The sequence below is a fragment of the Camponotus floridanus genome, unplaced genomic scaffold, assembly GCF_003227725.1.
Source record: "Camponotus floridanus strain SB8 unplaced genomic scaffold, Cflo_v7.5 scaffold33, whole genome shotgun sequence".
Lineage (NCBI taxonomy): Eukaryota > Metazoa > Arthropoda > Insecta > Hymenoptera > Formicidae > Camponotus > Camponotus floridanus.
In genome coordinates, this window is record NW_020229470.1 from 1,731,935 (window position 1) to 1,747,506 (window position 15,572).

The 15,572-nt window shown below is 30.8% G+C and overlaps 1 protein-coding gene across 2 annotated transcripts in view; it reads right to left on the bottom strand.

Annotated features, from left to right (window-relative positions):
* LOC105248863 (E3 ubiquitin-protein ligase MYLIP) overlaps nt 1-15,572 on the bottom strand; it is a 127,501-nt gene that overhangs the window by 105,590 nt on the left and 6,339 nt on the right. Inside the window, exon 1 of one of the 2 annotated variants that reach the window (XM_020026760.2) lies at nt 6,225-6,446. The exons of the other annotated variant lie outside the window; for it this stretch is intronic. Within the exon in view, the coding sequence (XP_019882319.2) occupies nt 6,225-6,323 (99 nt within the window). The 5' untranslated portion in view covers nt 6,324-6,446. Of the gene's footprint in view, nt 1-6,224; nt 6,447-15,572 lie in introns of those variants that run through there. 2 annotated transcript variants of the gene reach the window in all.

The following is a 15,572-nucleotide window of genomic DNA, read 5'->3' on the forward strand; positions in this document are numbered from 1 at the left end:
ATATGTATTATAATGCGATAGAAGAAATAGTTTGTGATACTAATTTATCAGATTCACTATTTTATATTAGATTCATCACTTTGAAGCAAGAGAAATATAAGAACGAAACAGATATATTTAAATAATCTATAAATAAGAATACGCGAATGATATTAAAAATATCGAACGTAATGAATGAACCGGTTCTTTGCAACTCGATAGTCGTGAAATTTATATATTCAACAAAACATTTGAAAAACTTTTCAAAAGAAAAGTTTGCGGCCGCTAACTTGATCATCCTAAGAGAAAAAAAAGTCATGAATCAGATGAGAATATGTATAATAAAAGTGCAGTGACGCGTCAAGGATTATGAAAGAGCTGCATCGTTTTAAGATGTAACGCGGGCACAAAGTTAGGTTTTAGTAAAATTCTTTCGGCCTTTGTACTATGCAATACACGTTTATTGCGCTCACCCGGCTACGACATATAATGTAACTGACACAAAAGACTTGCGTCTGCTTCAACATTTTCCGACATGTGAAACGACCGAGCTGTCATTTTACGTATCATGCCACAATTGCTTCGATTATATTCCTTAATATCTTTACCTACTTCTTTTCGTTTGATAAATAAGTATTAATTATTATAGCTAGAAATTTTTAAGTAAATTTTTATAAGACAGAAAAATGTCTTTTTATTCTTAATAGTATTCGTAGAAGAATTAATAAAATTATTGTAAAATTATTAGAATGAATTATGTATATACTTATGTATACTTTTCAAATAAACAATATATAATATAGGTATAATAAAAGTGATATGCAGACGTAAAATATGCATAGGTATAACTTTTTGTTGTCAAAAAAATGACAAAAACTTATGTACGTTTGCATTTTTTTTGACGACAAAAAAACAATGTATACATATACTACTCATTTCTTCTATGTTATATGTAATATTATTTTAAAACGTATACATATTCTATTTCTTCCTGTTCTTTCTTTCTCTCTTTTATAATTTTGTTAATTTTTTTATCATCAAAAAAGATAAAAGGTTAACTCGTAAAAATTGGTTTCAATTCTTAGCTATAATAATTAACGCTCATCTATTAAGCAAAACGATACGAGAGATATAATCAAGCCAATTGCGATATCAAGTTTTTTTAAAAAAGTTTGTTTCAGCAAGATAAACGCCGAACTATACTAGCTTTTCGTTAATTGGAGACGAAGACAGGGAAAAAGCTTCCATTTTCTAAGAAACTTTTTATCGTTGCCTTTCTCCGCTACGTTTTCATTCGTAACATAAATTTGAGCATGCGATACTTAAGAACTTCTCGAGAAATAAAATATCGCGCTTGTACAAAAGTCATGAATGTGTTGTCAATACATGAGAAAAGCTGCACGATATAGAAAAAAAATCCGAATGAAAAAAAAGGAATACAAGCGTCAAAGAGGAAACATTTTTTTATTTTATCCACGCGAATCTTTTCTTATATTACAATAAAAAATCAAAACTCACTTTGATGTTTTATATCATCTTTGGTATTTTATATTTTTTTAAAGAATACGTTGTGTTTGCTTTATATTTTTAGATCTTTGTTAATTATTTTATGATAAATTTTCTAAATTTCCTAATCTAAAAATGTATATCCGAAAAAGATAAAATATCCTTATATGTATTCTGAGACCATATTCGGCAAATAAAAGAATAATCAAGCATGAGATAATACAATATCCGTTCATTTGTATATATCTCAAGAACTAAACAAAGTTTATCTAACAAAAGAACTTCAATAACACATTACATTAATTTTCATGTTTATTATAATTAGTCCTTAAAACCAACATCTTCGAATAAATCGAATAAGAGAATCCGCATTAAATTTGTACGTTGGAAAAATTCTCTACATCGAATATTTGCTGTACTTGTACATTGCCGCTGTATACATATACATATATTAGTTTCGCATTGTTTCACGTGATAATAAATTATAACGGAAATTGCGGATTGTACCATAATTAGTATTCCCAATTGTACATTAAAGTAGCGCGAAATCTAATTAATCGATTATCTTTTTTTTTTTATTGCATGAAAAACATTGTGAGTCTTCGTCGCTTCGTAAATATAAATAAAACCATAAAATGGCATTTATATCTTAATGAATTGCTTGTTCTTATATATAAATATTTGTTTTTATATTTAAAAAAATTTTAATATATTTATATAAAATCTAATAAATATATACAGATAATTTAATAACACAAAATATCTATATGTATATACTATATAATAAATTATTTTTGAATCAATATGATATATATATTAAAAATTTAAAAGTTTAAATTTAAATTATTAAATTTAAATTATTAAATTTAAATTCAAAAATTTAAAAGTTTAAATTTAAATTCAAACTTAAATTTTCAAATTCAAATTTAAATTTTTGAATTTAAATTTAAATTTAAATATTTAAATTTAAATTTAAATATTTAAATTTAAATTTTTGAATTTAAATTTAAATTTAAATATTTAAATTTAAATTTAAATTTAAATATTTAAATTTAAATTTAAATTTAAATTTGTATTTGAATTTAAAAATTTAAATTCAAATATTTAAATTTGAATTTAAAAATTTAAATTCAAAAATTTAAATTTGAATTTAAATTTTTAAATTCAAATTTAAATTTTTGAATTTAAATTTAAATTTTTGAATTTAAATTTTTAAATTCAAATTTAAATATTTGAATTTAAATTTAAAAATTTAAATTTGAATTTAAATATTTAAATTTAAATTTTTAAATTTAAATTTTTAAATTCAAATTTAAATTTTTGAATTTAAATTTAAATATTTAAATTTTAAATTTAAATTTTCAAATTTGAATTTAAATTTTTAAATATGTTTATAGCTTGTTTTCCTTCTTTCTGGATCCCAAATCATTTTCCGAAGTACTGTGGGAGATTTTCCGGACACCCTATATAACGATCTCTTCTTTCTGATCGAAACAAAATTGCATTGTGTGTATCCAATTGTAAGAATGTGTTTTGATCACATAAGCACGTTCAGTTATTCATTTAATGTACAATTTTTGAAAAATTTTTCGTTTATCTTTAAGTCTTAGCAAAGTCATTACATATCACGAATTAAATACAAGTGTTATGAAATTAAAGAAAATATTTATATATATATCATACATATTTTTTTGCAATGGAATATACACACAACGCAAATTTGTTTCGACAGGAAGATGAAGCAGTCGTTATTCATAAAAGGACGAGTGTCCTTAATGCGCAGCCCCTTCATCTGATAGTAAAGCTACCCTGCCTTTATTGTCGAACACACATCCTCTTTCACATTTTTGCGCCTTCCCGCGATATAAAATGATACGCACGCTCCGAGTTTTTCCGCGAGTCGAGAAAAATCGTTTGCATTTTAGCTGGCTTGCAGATGTTGCAACAATGAGAAAAAATCATTCTCCACTGAAAATTTTTTTTTTTATCAGTTTTTTATCATTCCGATATCATTCACACCGCATAAAGATCGCGCGCATCTTTATACAAATGATTTAATGTAATTATGATTAAAAATCTCTCATTTCCTCCGACACTAATATGCATACTTTATACGTGTTTATTTTTTTGCGATATATTCAACTTCGTCCGTTACGTGAGTTAAATTTTTAAATCATTAAAATTTGCTGATTTAGCGTTATTAAATCGATACACGTCTCTTTGTATATTTTCTCGCATATGATACAGAATGAAAGAATAATAAAATTTCGAAAATAATAATTCACGACTATATAGCAAGTAATCATGGATGATTATCTGAAAGCAGGCCATGTATGTATGGATCTTTACTGCACGTGATAATACAACGCGATTTGCAAATTATTAGCGTTCGACGGCCGTCATAACGTGTTTATTATTTACAATCGAGTGAGCGGTTAATGATGCGTAATATCGTTACCTTACGATGACGAGAGTGTTTAAGCGAACCCTACTTTCTCTTCGATTTTGTACTTCGATATTGACTTTATATATCAGTTATATATTATATTAAACTAATAAATTATTGAACACCTACATTTTTACAAATTTTCCCATTCAACGAAAAAATCAAATTGAATTAATATAAAATAATATCGAATATATTCCATTATTATATATAAATATAAATATAAATATATAATCTATTAAGAACGTTAGATTAGATTATTAAAACATTTTGACTTAATTTGTTTTGTCTAATTCAACTTTTCAAATGCCGTTCTAATCTCGTACATAAGAAGGAAAGGCTAATTTTATTTTCTTTTTAATAAAAAATAATTGTTTTAAGATTTAAAATGATTTAAAATAAAAGCAAGATCTATTTGTTTGATAATAAATATAAGATTAATGAGAAACGCGAAACGCATTTGGATAATAACATACCGGAACGAATCAGTGTATTAAATTCAAAGTCGATACAGTAACCGAAGTCACAAAGGGAAAAGAAGATGTAGAAAAATAGAAAACGCTATATATTTTCGATAGGACATCCGAGACTCTTGCGTACAAATCATGACTACCATAATTCTTTGCTACTTCATCTCTACGCGCTTATTTCTCTCCACTTTTCCGCTTTTCTTGCGCAATACTTCCTACGTGATGTTGCTATACTGAAACATTATCATTATCGCATCTCTACAGCGAGTACGAAATACCATTTTTCCAGCTCAGCGAATTTATACGATTCTTATTACATGTAGTATTTCTCAGTAAGATCGATTTTTGTATAACAATTCTTTAGAAGAATAATAATCAAGAATAATAACTTATCAAGCAGCTATTTAAATACATATCCCAAAAACATAGAATATAATACGTATAATTCGTAATGATATTACATCTAGCATAGATTTTTATTTATATTTATGTTTTTAATTACAGTTACTTAAAATTTACTCAAATATAATTTCATCTCATTTGAGACCATCATTATGAAACGGTTTTAAAACTATTTAAAAATATATAAACTAATATGTGCTTCATATATATAATTTTAGCACAGTGAGATATTTGTTCTAAATTAAATTATAATTTTTCAATAGAAATAAATAATTTTTTTATCCACTTAAACTCAACTATTAATATTATTACTTAAAATTTTCAAATTAAATGCATGTAGAAAAAGAGAAAATCTTACAAAATATCATCGTATAAATTAACGTCTTACGTGGAAAAATGTTGCATAGTGTGCAAATTATAACGCACGCAAGTTACAGCGTGGACGCGATTGTTGCAAGGGACGTGCGTCGCTTGCGAAGAGCCTTACTTCCGGCTATCCTTTCTCCTATGAGAAAAGATTCGACCATTGGAGAAAACGATTTGTCTCACAGCGCGCGACAAATCTTCCACGTTTCGTGATCCGAATGCGAGGTGACATCGTCCTGAGAAGAATTCTTTCGCGAAAGATAATCCTGCTTAGGAATTCCGACAGAATTTATTTTATGACGCGTGTGAGGCTACATTATCTACCATCTACTATCTAGTTAGATTATACGGCCAATGTATGCCCGCGGATTAATTGGTTCGTATCCGTTGTAAATGTACGTATTGTAGGAAACATTTCATTTTCATGCAGAAAATATTACTCGAAATATATCTCGCATACTCGTTACTTACGTTAAAGTGCATTTTAAAGTGCATAATAAATTAGTAAATCATATTTGATACGCTCTCTCAGAATCGAATTAATCGTATAAATTATGTTACGCGAATGAAAATTTTTTACATAAAATAAAAATTGAAGTGGTTCTTAAAATATTGATCAGAAAGATTGATGGTAGTTCGAAAGTAAGTGTATGCAAACGTTGAAAGAATTACAATTTTAAATTATTTGAAGTTATTTGTGTAACTCGCTCTTGGCACGCTGAAAGGCCTTATATTGATCTAATCATAAAACTGCCAAAGACTAATTGAAACATATTTGTTAAAGATATTATTATGATTTTATACAGCCTAACGAATGAAGTATCAGCAAGTAGATTTCGACAACTTTTTATCTTTGAATCATAATAAAATCTTTTATTATAACAAAACGAAATATTCATATAAAGAAACAAATGCCAAAATTTAAGAAACGCAGAAAAAAGTATGAAAAGATATTTAGCCAATTTATCGCATGGTTCTCTAATATTCTTTTCATTCCTCGATTTAATTAAAGACACAACGGACGTGCTGTAACAGATAGACATGGAAAAACTTACCGGACGTGCCAAAGTGGTAGTGAGTTGGATGAACCATGTCACTCGTTCTTCAAAGGCCTCAATTATGCGACAGTCATTCATCCTGCTGTTCGCTTGCATTGCACGACCAAGAAGAAAGATGAGGAACAAGAGGATGTCGCGATCAGCGTGGAACCATACAGCGCGAAATTGCACATAAAGGAAAGGAATTCTTGCGGAAGAATCAACAGCGGTTTTCCGAATGAAAATATAGAGCAGGTGACTCATTCTTTTTTTTTAATTATCCGACTGTTTGACGATCACGCAGAGGTTATCGCGTCACGTACGGCCTGCGTAATATCTAACACAAGCGCCGATATTACTCTCTATTTCAGTTGACAACAATGAAATTAATACACGCGAATTTCACGAAGATACATAGAGATCAATCACCTTCGCGTATCTGAAACATCGAAATCTATACTTAGTCGAAACTGCCGATTTCAAAGCACGGTATTACGCAGCGCGGATCGCGATCGACGAAACGCCATTAATAGCGAAGATTCACGACACTTGATGTATTCTGACGATCGCCCGTCACTTTAACCGGCACTCCCGGCAGAAATTTGCGCTCGTTATACACTTGTAACGGATAAAATTCGCAATTATCGACGGAATTATCGCGCTCCGTGCGCGAACCGGCACGAGTCGTCGAAACTGTCATGGCGGCCGAGTGGACATGCGCAGTTGAAAACTTCGCCGCGTCAAAAAACCTCGCGACAAAAATCGTCCGAGGAATCGCGATGAAAGTGAAACGCACCTGCTAGCAATTGTTACGACTAACGGCGTTTTATCTTGGACATTTTTTACAAAGATTTAAACGAATACACGGAAATATGTACGTAAGAAACTTGAGAAAGACGCGTTGTCCACGTAAATGCAAATTTGGAGATTGGCGCGTATATTTGATTTGAATAATCGTAACACGAGTACGAATAGAATATAAGTTTAAATTATACAAATATATGAAAAAAATGATATAAATATATAATAACGAGAAAAATGGTCATCTTATTTAATATATTCAGTTTTTTCAATTTTTTAAAGAAAATATTTCTTAATTTTCAAGTTCATTATTCTCACGATATTTATATATAAATAAATGTCTCCCATCCCGTCTTCTCTCTCCCTCCCTCTCTCTCTCTCCTCTCTCCCTCTCTCTCTCTCTCTCTCTCCCTCTCCCTCTTTGTTCCACTCTATCTCCATTTTTTTTCTCGACCGTGGATAAGCCCGATGTTGGGCGATAAGCTAATGAAGTGCTTCGAGTGAAAGGGGTCAATGGTTCCTTTAAAGATTACCTCCGTCACTTGTGGAAATAATCGACGCGATGAGGGACGCTCGGTTGCCAAGCTTGCCGAGCAATATTCTTCGCGGATTCAATTTCTTCTAAAACGTTTGACGATGAACGGTTGACGATAAACATTTATCAAATTTATGATAACTATCTTTAGGAGTGATTAAGGGATAATTACGGATACAATCGATATTTAATGAGATTAATGCAATTCGTCTGTACAAAAAGAGAAATTGTCTGGGATCAAATATTTTTATTTTCTACATTTTGCAGAACGGAATTTTAAATTTATCTCAATTAATATAATCTGTAATAAAATAAATTTTATATAAATTTTATTTTAATTTGACAGATATTTACACATCTTGCGAATAAAATTACGCAAATAAAATCTTCCCCAATTACTCATGGATTACATTAATGAAGATTATTCTAGCGGAAATTTTCGCTCACGTTTCGTGAATGAAAGTCAATTATTTGAGGATTATAGAGGAATCAATCAAGTTTTACGAGGATGTCGCATTATTACACTATACCATTTGCACGCTCAAAATTGTCAATAATTGTCGATGCATTGATAAAAAAGAAAAGTTCTTTATTAGTATCTTTTTTATTTCACTGTCTCTTTATCATTATTATCATCATTCCTATTATTATCCGTTGTTATAATTTTTATTATTATTTACGATCCTTTATAAATAATTTAACAATCTTTTTTAATTTTTTTATTTTTATCGTTGTATTGCAAAAGATTACGCTGTGCTAAAAATGAAATATTACAATGAAATTGTACATTGTCGCTAAAATTCATAGATTGAATTTTGGCTTAATCGTTCAATCATTCACGTCATATTCCATCGCATATCGAAATAGCAATACCTACGTTACAAAAGGAAATTACTTTGACCACCAAGAATTCGCATTATATCTCGTCGATTGTCGATTCGCTGCTAAACGAGCAATAATGGCGCGCAACTCTTTAGTAAAATTCGCAATTTTGATATAAACGAGAATGTATACAATGCCGAGAATGAATGCCACGCATCGTTTTCGCAAAACGAGTGTAGCATATAATATCGTTTGCAATATTATATTCTACACTCGTTTATTCTACACTCAACTTTCATAACAAAATATAGATATTAATTATAGAATAAATATTAATAGTTGCGTCATGTCGTGCATATCTGTTTGTTTATTTGACGCATTAATATTTTTCAACATCGCCTGAAAAACAGCAATATTTAAACATTATTTTCATACAATTATTACAATTATTATCAAGCATCATAATTAATATTATCTGAAAAATGCCTATTAAATAGTATTATTAATTAATTTAGATACTTATATTTTTTAATACGTTACAACTTTAATACGTTACTACAATATAGTTTGTTTCGGAGCACATCTGTGTGTGTTTGTTTGTCTCATTTTCTCCTACTTTGCATTATAAAAAGTAAATGATATAATTTGGCTTATTGAATATTGGCTCAAAGAATATATTTCATTTCGTATTTTCGTCTCCCACGAATTAAACGCTGCGCTTAATTAAGCATTTGCCGCGAGAGGAATTTAGATACCGCGTTGTAAAGTGGCAACGGGACACCCAATTATCGTAATGTAAATATTTGGTATGTTTGATAAACCACAAGCGGATATCAAAGATACGGGATGCGCCGGTTAATTATCGTCAGAAACAGCGACGCGATAAACGCATATAGTGCTCTTTTAATTGACATTTCGTCCCGACAGGGTAGCAGTTGCAAATATAGCACGATATACTATTTATTCGATATACGTACATCGAAAGAAACGTAAAAGCGATACGATAATCTTTATCGCATACATTATTTATTCATCCATGCTTTAAAGCATGAGCGGTGCAACACAGCAATATTATATAATTTATCGTTATTATCATCATGATGTTACCGCTTGAGGCATAATCAAAAATATCGCGCCTGTTCGCTAGCTTTGACAATCGCAGATGATGCCTGTGTTAATTCTTTACAAGATATTAATAAAATTTTGAAATTTATGATAAAATTCAAATCGGAGTATATGTATACGTATAAGCTACAGAAATATTTTTAGATGTATTTTTTTTCTTTATGTATTATATGGAAGATTAAAAAAAATATCGAGTGTAAAGCATAGCGATATATTTCGAATCGACAGTCGTCGCATTTAAAGTGTTGGCGGATGTGCGATGCGTTTTGCAAACAATAACAGTTGCTTTACTGATTTGCGCTCCGTGTCTTATATCTACCGTGCATTGTCGTTTCGATCGTATTGTCGCGAGCCCTCGAGGCCGTCGAAGTTAACGAACGAAAGACAAATAAATAGCTCACGTACGAAAACATCAACCAGGACAAAGTTAGCAAGAACAGGAAAGGATGGTAAATCGGAATGGGAAGCATCAAGGAGTGAAAAGAGGCGAGTGAAAAAGGAACAGGAGTGAAGAAAGAAAGAGTATATGTATGTGTAACAAGGACGAGAAGACGAAGAAAAATGTGACTGCAGGAGAAAAGTTTGCTCGTACAGTAAGCAGGTTTAGTAAAAATTCTTCTACATTTCAGTTACAAAACGCGCCGCACTTTTGAAACTACACGCCCTCGTTGATACGCTTCGTAGAGTTTCTCGCTTTCGAATGCCATCGTTATTGTTTTCGATTCTTTCATTCGCGATCAATTTTAAATTGCGGATTATTCACAGATGAATATTTGCACGTATATCTTTATTCGAGGACGTGTCGAACATGTGTATAACTTGATTAACGCAGACGAATTTTCCGGATAAATATTGCTCTTTTCATTTTTATTTTTTTCAACTATTTTTGCCTGTCCTTGATATTTCTTTATGTATGATATATCCATAGCTTTAACAATGTTCGATACCTACTTTCGCACAAATATTTTTTTTTCTGACGATAAAATCATGACATTTGATATTTGTCATTCTTATGTTAATTACGTTTTAATCACTTATTTTAATCACATTTTAACACATTTTACCAATTTATTTTGTTGAGTACAAAATGGGGGAGATGTTTATATATGTGTGTTCATGTATATTATTAATAAATATCAAGTGAGTATAAAAATTTGTGTAAACTTTGATATAAACTAATTCATATTTTCAACACAAAGTATCTTCACAAAAACAAATTTTGATTATTTCAATACGTAACAATTTCAATACATCGATTTTGCGATTTAAATCATCATTTTGTTTATTCAAAAGAAAATGTAAACGATACATTACGGATATATGATTTATTTGGCACATGTGTGCTATTAATTTCGCTAAGTGTACCAGCCTCTCTGTCTACGATAACTGGCGTGGATTATCGATTATAAATGTTATTTTAATACGATGTGCGCAGTCGATGCCGTAGTCGTTTATGCAGGATAGCTGGACATTCCATTTTCGTCTTTCGATCAAATATTAACGAGCACATGAGAGCAGTAGGACTTCCATTACTATAATTAGCCAAAATGCATAGTGCACGAGGACTATCGCACTTGTGTATTTTAGCAACATGAAAGCTTTTAGCCAGCCCCCTGTATTTCTCTCTCTCTCTCTCCTCTCTCTCTCTCTCTCTTGCTCTTTCTCTCTTTATTTTCTCGAAGCAGCAATTAAAACGTTTAGAAAAAATTAAAATGCAACATCCAAAAAAAATTAGCTTAATCATTTTATAATAGATTATTATTCATACATTAATCTCTCCAATGCGATGAATAAACATCGTTGGCGCTGCATTATATTTGTAAGCTTTATCAGAGTCTGTTATAGAATAATGCGGCAAAATATTTCTTTTGCAAGTCGCAAAATATCGCAACGCACAAAGGAAACAGCGAAAGAAGCACATTATGATTTCGGCCATCGGGTTAAAAATATCAGAAAGTGACTAGCGCAGAATTTCACGGTAATTTATCGGAGAAAAACGTGCGCGGAGATGTCCACGGAATGGCAATATCTTTAAGGGAGAGATCAAGGCAAGAAACCCGCGGAAAATTCGATCACCCGGATATTACTCCGATTCTGCGTCTCTAGTCAAGCGAGAAACTTTTGCGATAAAGTGAACTTTAAAAGTCGGAAAATAATCTCTCGCGTAGAAACTTTCACGTCGAAAGCAGCGAAAGCGTTTGCGTCGAAGCTATCCTCTATATCATCGCTATTATTTTAGCTACTCTTGAGATCATGCTTCTTCATGCGTTATTATTGTTACTGTTTTAGAAAAACATTCGAAAATAAATTTTTCTTAGCTTACATGCGCTTAATATATCTTTGTTTACATTTAGATATTTTTATCGCTTCATTTGCTAGGGAATATGTAATGTCCGTTAACTCAACCGACTTTGACTACCTTTACGTGCAACCAAACGCACAATTCTTGTCTTTCTCGAGGGATTCTATTATTACAGATATGTAAGTTAACAAGTTGAGTGCCATCACACATTTCGGAAAATTTAATGTACGCTCTATAGATCTCTATTACTTTTTAAATAAAATAGTAATTAAGCACATCAGCTTTTTAATTAATATACGCGATCTTATATCAATTTTCTCGTAAGAAATTTTTTTTTCGGAGCGAGATTAATATTCATATTATGCACATAACGTATATAATGCGAATATTACGCTTGTGCAAGCGCATTACATGATACTAAATTATACCGCTTATAAATCGCGTTGAAAGTGTAAGAAACTCATAAACGTCGAACTTGGCTATTATGCAACGTACGTGGAAGAAGCACGCGCGAAGAGAGGCTCGGTGCCATGAGATTATAATACCGAACGAGTTTAACGAGCAGAAATTTAATTTCGCGACAAGCTCGTAACTTGCACCGCGCAAACTGCAATTTGCGTCCCTACGCGCGCGTACTGAACCACCGCGATTGCAATCAAACTGAAAAACGAAGTTGACCTTTGCAAACCACGTAATCCAAATTGCGCGCGGCTTTAACGCGATGCAATTCGCGCATGTATGGCGAAGATACACGCGCAATGCAATTCGCGGATGAAATTTCTCTACATTTTTGCGTCGTAATTCACTTTCTACAACTTTTCATTTTCACACAACAGCAAAAACGAGAATTAGTTCGATGACGCAAATTCTGTAAATATTCGCCGAAATAGTTACGAGCAGGAATGGAGATGCACATTGTACATATGTATTAAGCATTTGTTATATAATCATAGGGGTTAAATATGTGCGTACGGAGAATTGCTATCTCGAGTTATGATATCTGTCTTAATTTAATAATAATTGAAAATAATGCTCAGTTTTATTTTTATTTTTTATATATTTTTTATATGTCTAACCGACATACACGAAAATTTATTAGTTGCAATGTTTTTATGTACATAGTTTTGGAAGTAATCGTGAATATCGGATCGCGATAATTGGAATGATGAATCATATAAATTCTGTAAAAAAAGATCTATACTAGTATGAACTTCTGCGAATTGCTATGAGCCAATAGCGAATCGGAAATAATGCGCATAATCTGACTCAAGATATACAAATTTAAAAAATATTATTCGATACAATTTCATGAGAATTTTCTTATTCTCGATTTTACCTTATGAATATCTCACTATTGTTGTATTGGTATACATACTACTACAACGAGCATGCAATTAACACATGTAACATAATTGCATATGAACGGAGGAGGGAGTTGAAGAAAAATTGTCTCAAGTTATCCAGGACTTGAGACTCGGCGTAAAGTTCTTAATTAATCCTATTAATTAGATACCGTTGTCACAACATCTGACGAGACTTGAGACACACCGAAAACTCGTGCGTTGTCTGAACTTGTCGCATAAGGATTATGAGGGTACAACCATCGACGGAACAGAGCTAAAGTTATACTACACATTCCTTACTTCTCAATGTTTTTACAATTTAATATAAAAAAGAGAAAAGAATAATAAAAAAGGGAAAAAAAAAATAAATCACGTATGGTTTCACAAATTAATTATTCATCTTAACTGAAGGAAAAATAGAATCTTTTTTTTTTAAGAATCGTAAAGATTACTTTTGTCCATACATTATAGTACGATTTATTTCATCATTCTAGAAATATAAATTAGTAATTTAAAAGATAAATTAAGATATTTAAAAATTAGTAGTAATTAATTTATACTAATTAAAGGATTAAAATATAATTTGACCGTTGATATTTTATAGTATTTTCATATATCGATATTTATATTTTCATATGTATATTTTCTGTGATATTGAATTTGATAATTTTAATAAATCTTTTTATTCAGAGTTGCAGCTCTAAATTATAAATCTGAATTATAAATATATGTATTTGCATGACTTTAAAAACATGATTATTCACACGCAATTTCTTCTTTTTATAGATATAGATTCAAGAATAAATAATATTCATGAGAATTCATACGAATTTTTCGCGCTTAAGAAGTACTTAAGAGTAATTGCGTGTGAATAATCATGTTCTTAAAGTCATCCAAATACATATATATTTATCACAATAATAAATATATTCTTTTCTCTTTTATCAGGAGACTTTATTTGTTCTTGATATTTATCGGTTGCCAGCAAATAAATTTCCATCATCGAGTGAATAAATAATAAATGGAAATAAAATTAATAGATGGAAGTAAAAAAATCGAAAGCTTTATTTTTTTTTAAATTAGTCGTTAGCTAATACAAGCGGAAAAAATCGAGAAAGATCGAAAGGAAGTATATTTAGCGACAGGATTTCCGCGACAGGATTTCCGCAGAATGCAATTAAGTGACGTAATGAGATACTTACGACGTATTGATGTTCGGTATCTTTTCAACGCACGCGCGCAGGACGGTAGTTCCACACGAAATTCGGAAATGATTCGAGTTAAATGAATACTTTTGTATGAAAAGAGAGAGAGAGAGAGAGAGAGAGAGAGAGAGAGAGAGAGAGAAAATTAGATTCCACCACTATATCTGATTAAATTTTGGAATCCTTTTTACGGGCCTTATGAAAAATCACGTGGTTTTTCTCTTTTTTTTTAGGAAAAACGATAGTGATGAAAAAAAATTCCTGCGCACTGAAAATTTTACGATTGATAATTATATCAAAATTATTATATTTGACTTTAATAAGATCAACTCTATATGTTTATTGAAATTTATTTCTATTACATTTTAATTTTTACAATATGATATAACATTTGACATTTTTTTTTGTACTATCGATTTATAATTTTCTGCATAAGCATACAAAGAAAAAAAAGAATAAAGAATCTATCTCGCTTGTTGAGATCAATATTCTCCGACATATTCTCTCTATATACAATATGTTTTATATTGTAAACATTCTAAACAGATATAATTAAAATTTACGCGATTTAATCCAAACGTCATCCCACGCGCTCATCACATGTGCATAGGCACACAATGTGGCCATCCAATTTCGCGGTTGCATATACCACGCGCGCCATACCGGTGTAGTTTCGTACGAAACGAAGCACCTAAAACAAATATTAATGCGACCATTTGCATTTTAAACCAACTGCGGTCCGACACTGTGAAAATTTTCAACTGTATCAAGAAACGCTCCGACAGGACATACGACGAGGAAGGGAGCAAGAAGAGATCTTTGTTATTTATTCCGTTTGTCACATATTTGCATTTCCACGTTCCTCTCTTTGCGAAATTAACTTTTACCCTTTGCCGGCAAGAGGCGACCAAACGGATGCGACCCGAGGGATCGACAGCCATTTTCTTATCATCATCATTGTTGAACATAAGATTTTTATTTTGCGCTCGATGCGCCATAAAATCTATTTGCATAAATGCAATAAGTTGGCAAAAAACGCGCGGCCTTTGCGGCGATTTTCCGAAAATGATGAATTAATTGAATTTCAATTAGTCTTTTGAAGAAAAAAAATTATATATATTGCGTGTTTCTGCATACACATGAGAATTGTAAAAAATTTTAAATCCTGAACGCGAAAACATATGCAACTGCAAAGTTAAAAAAATTTGCTGTCATGCATAGTTTATATTAATA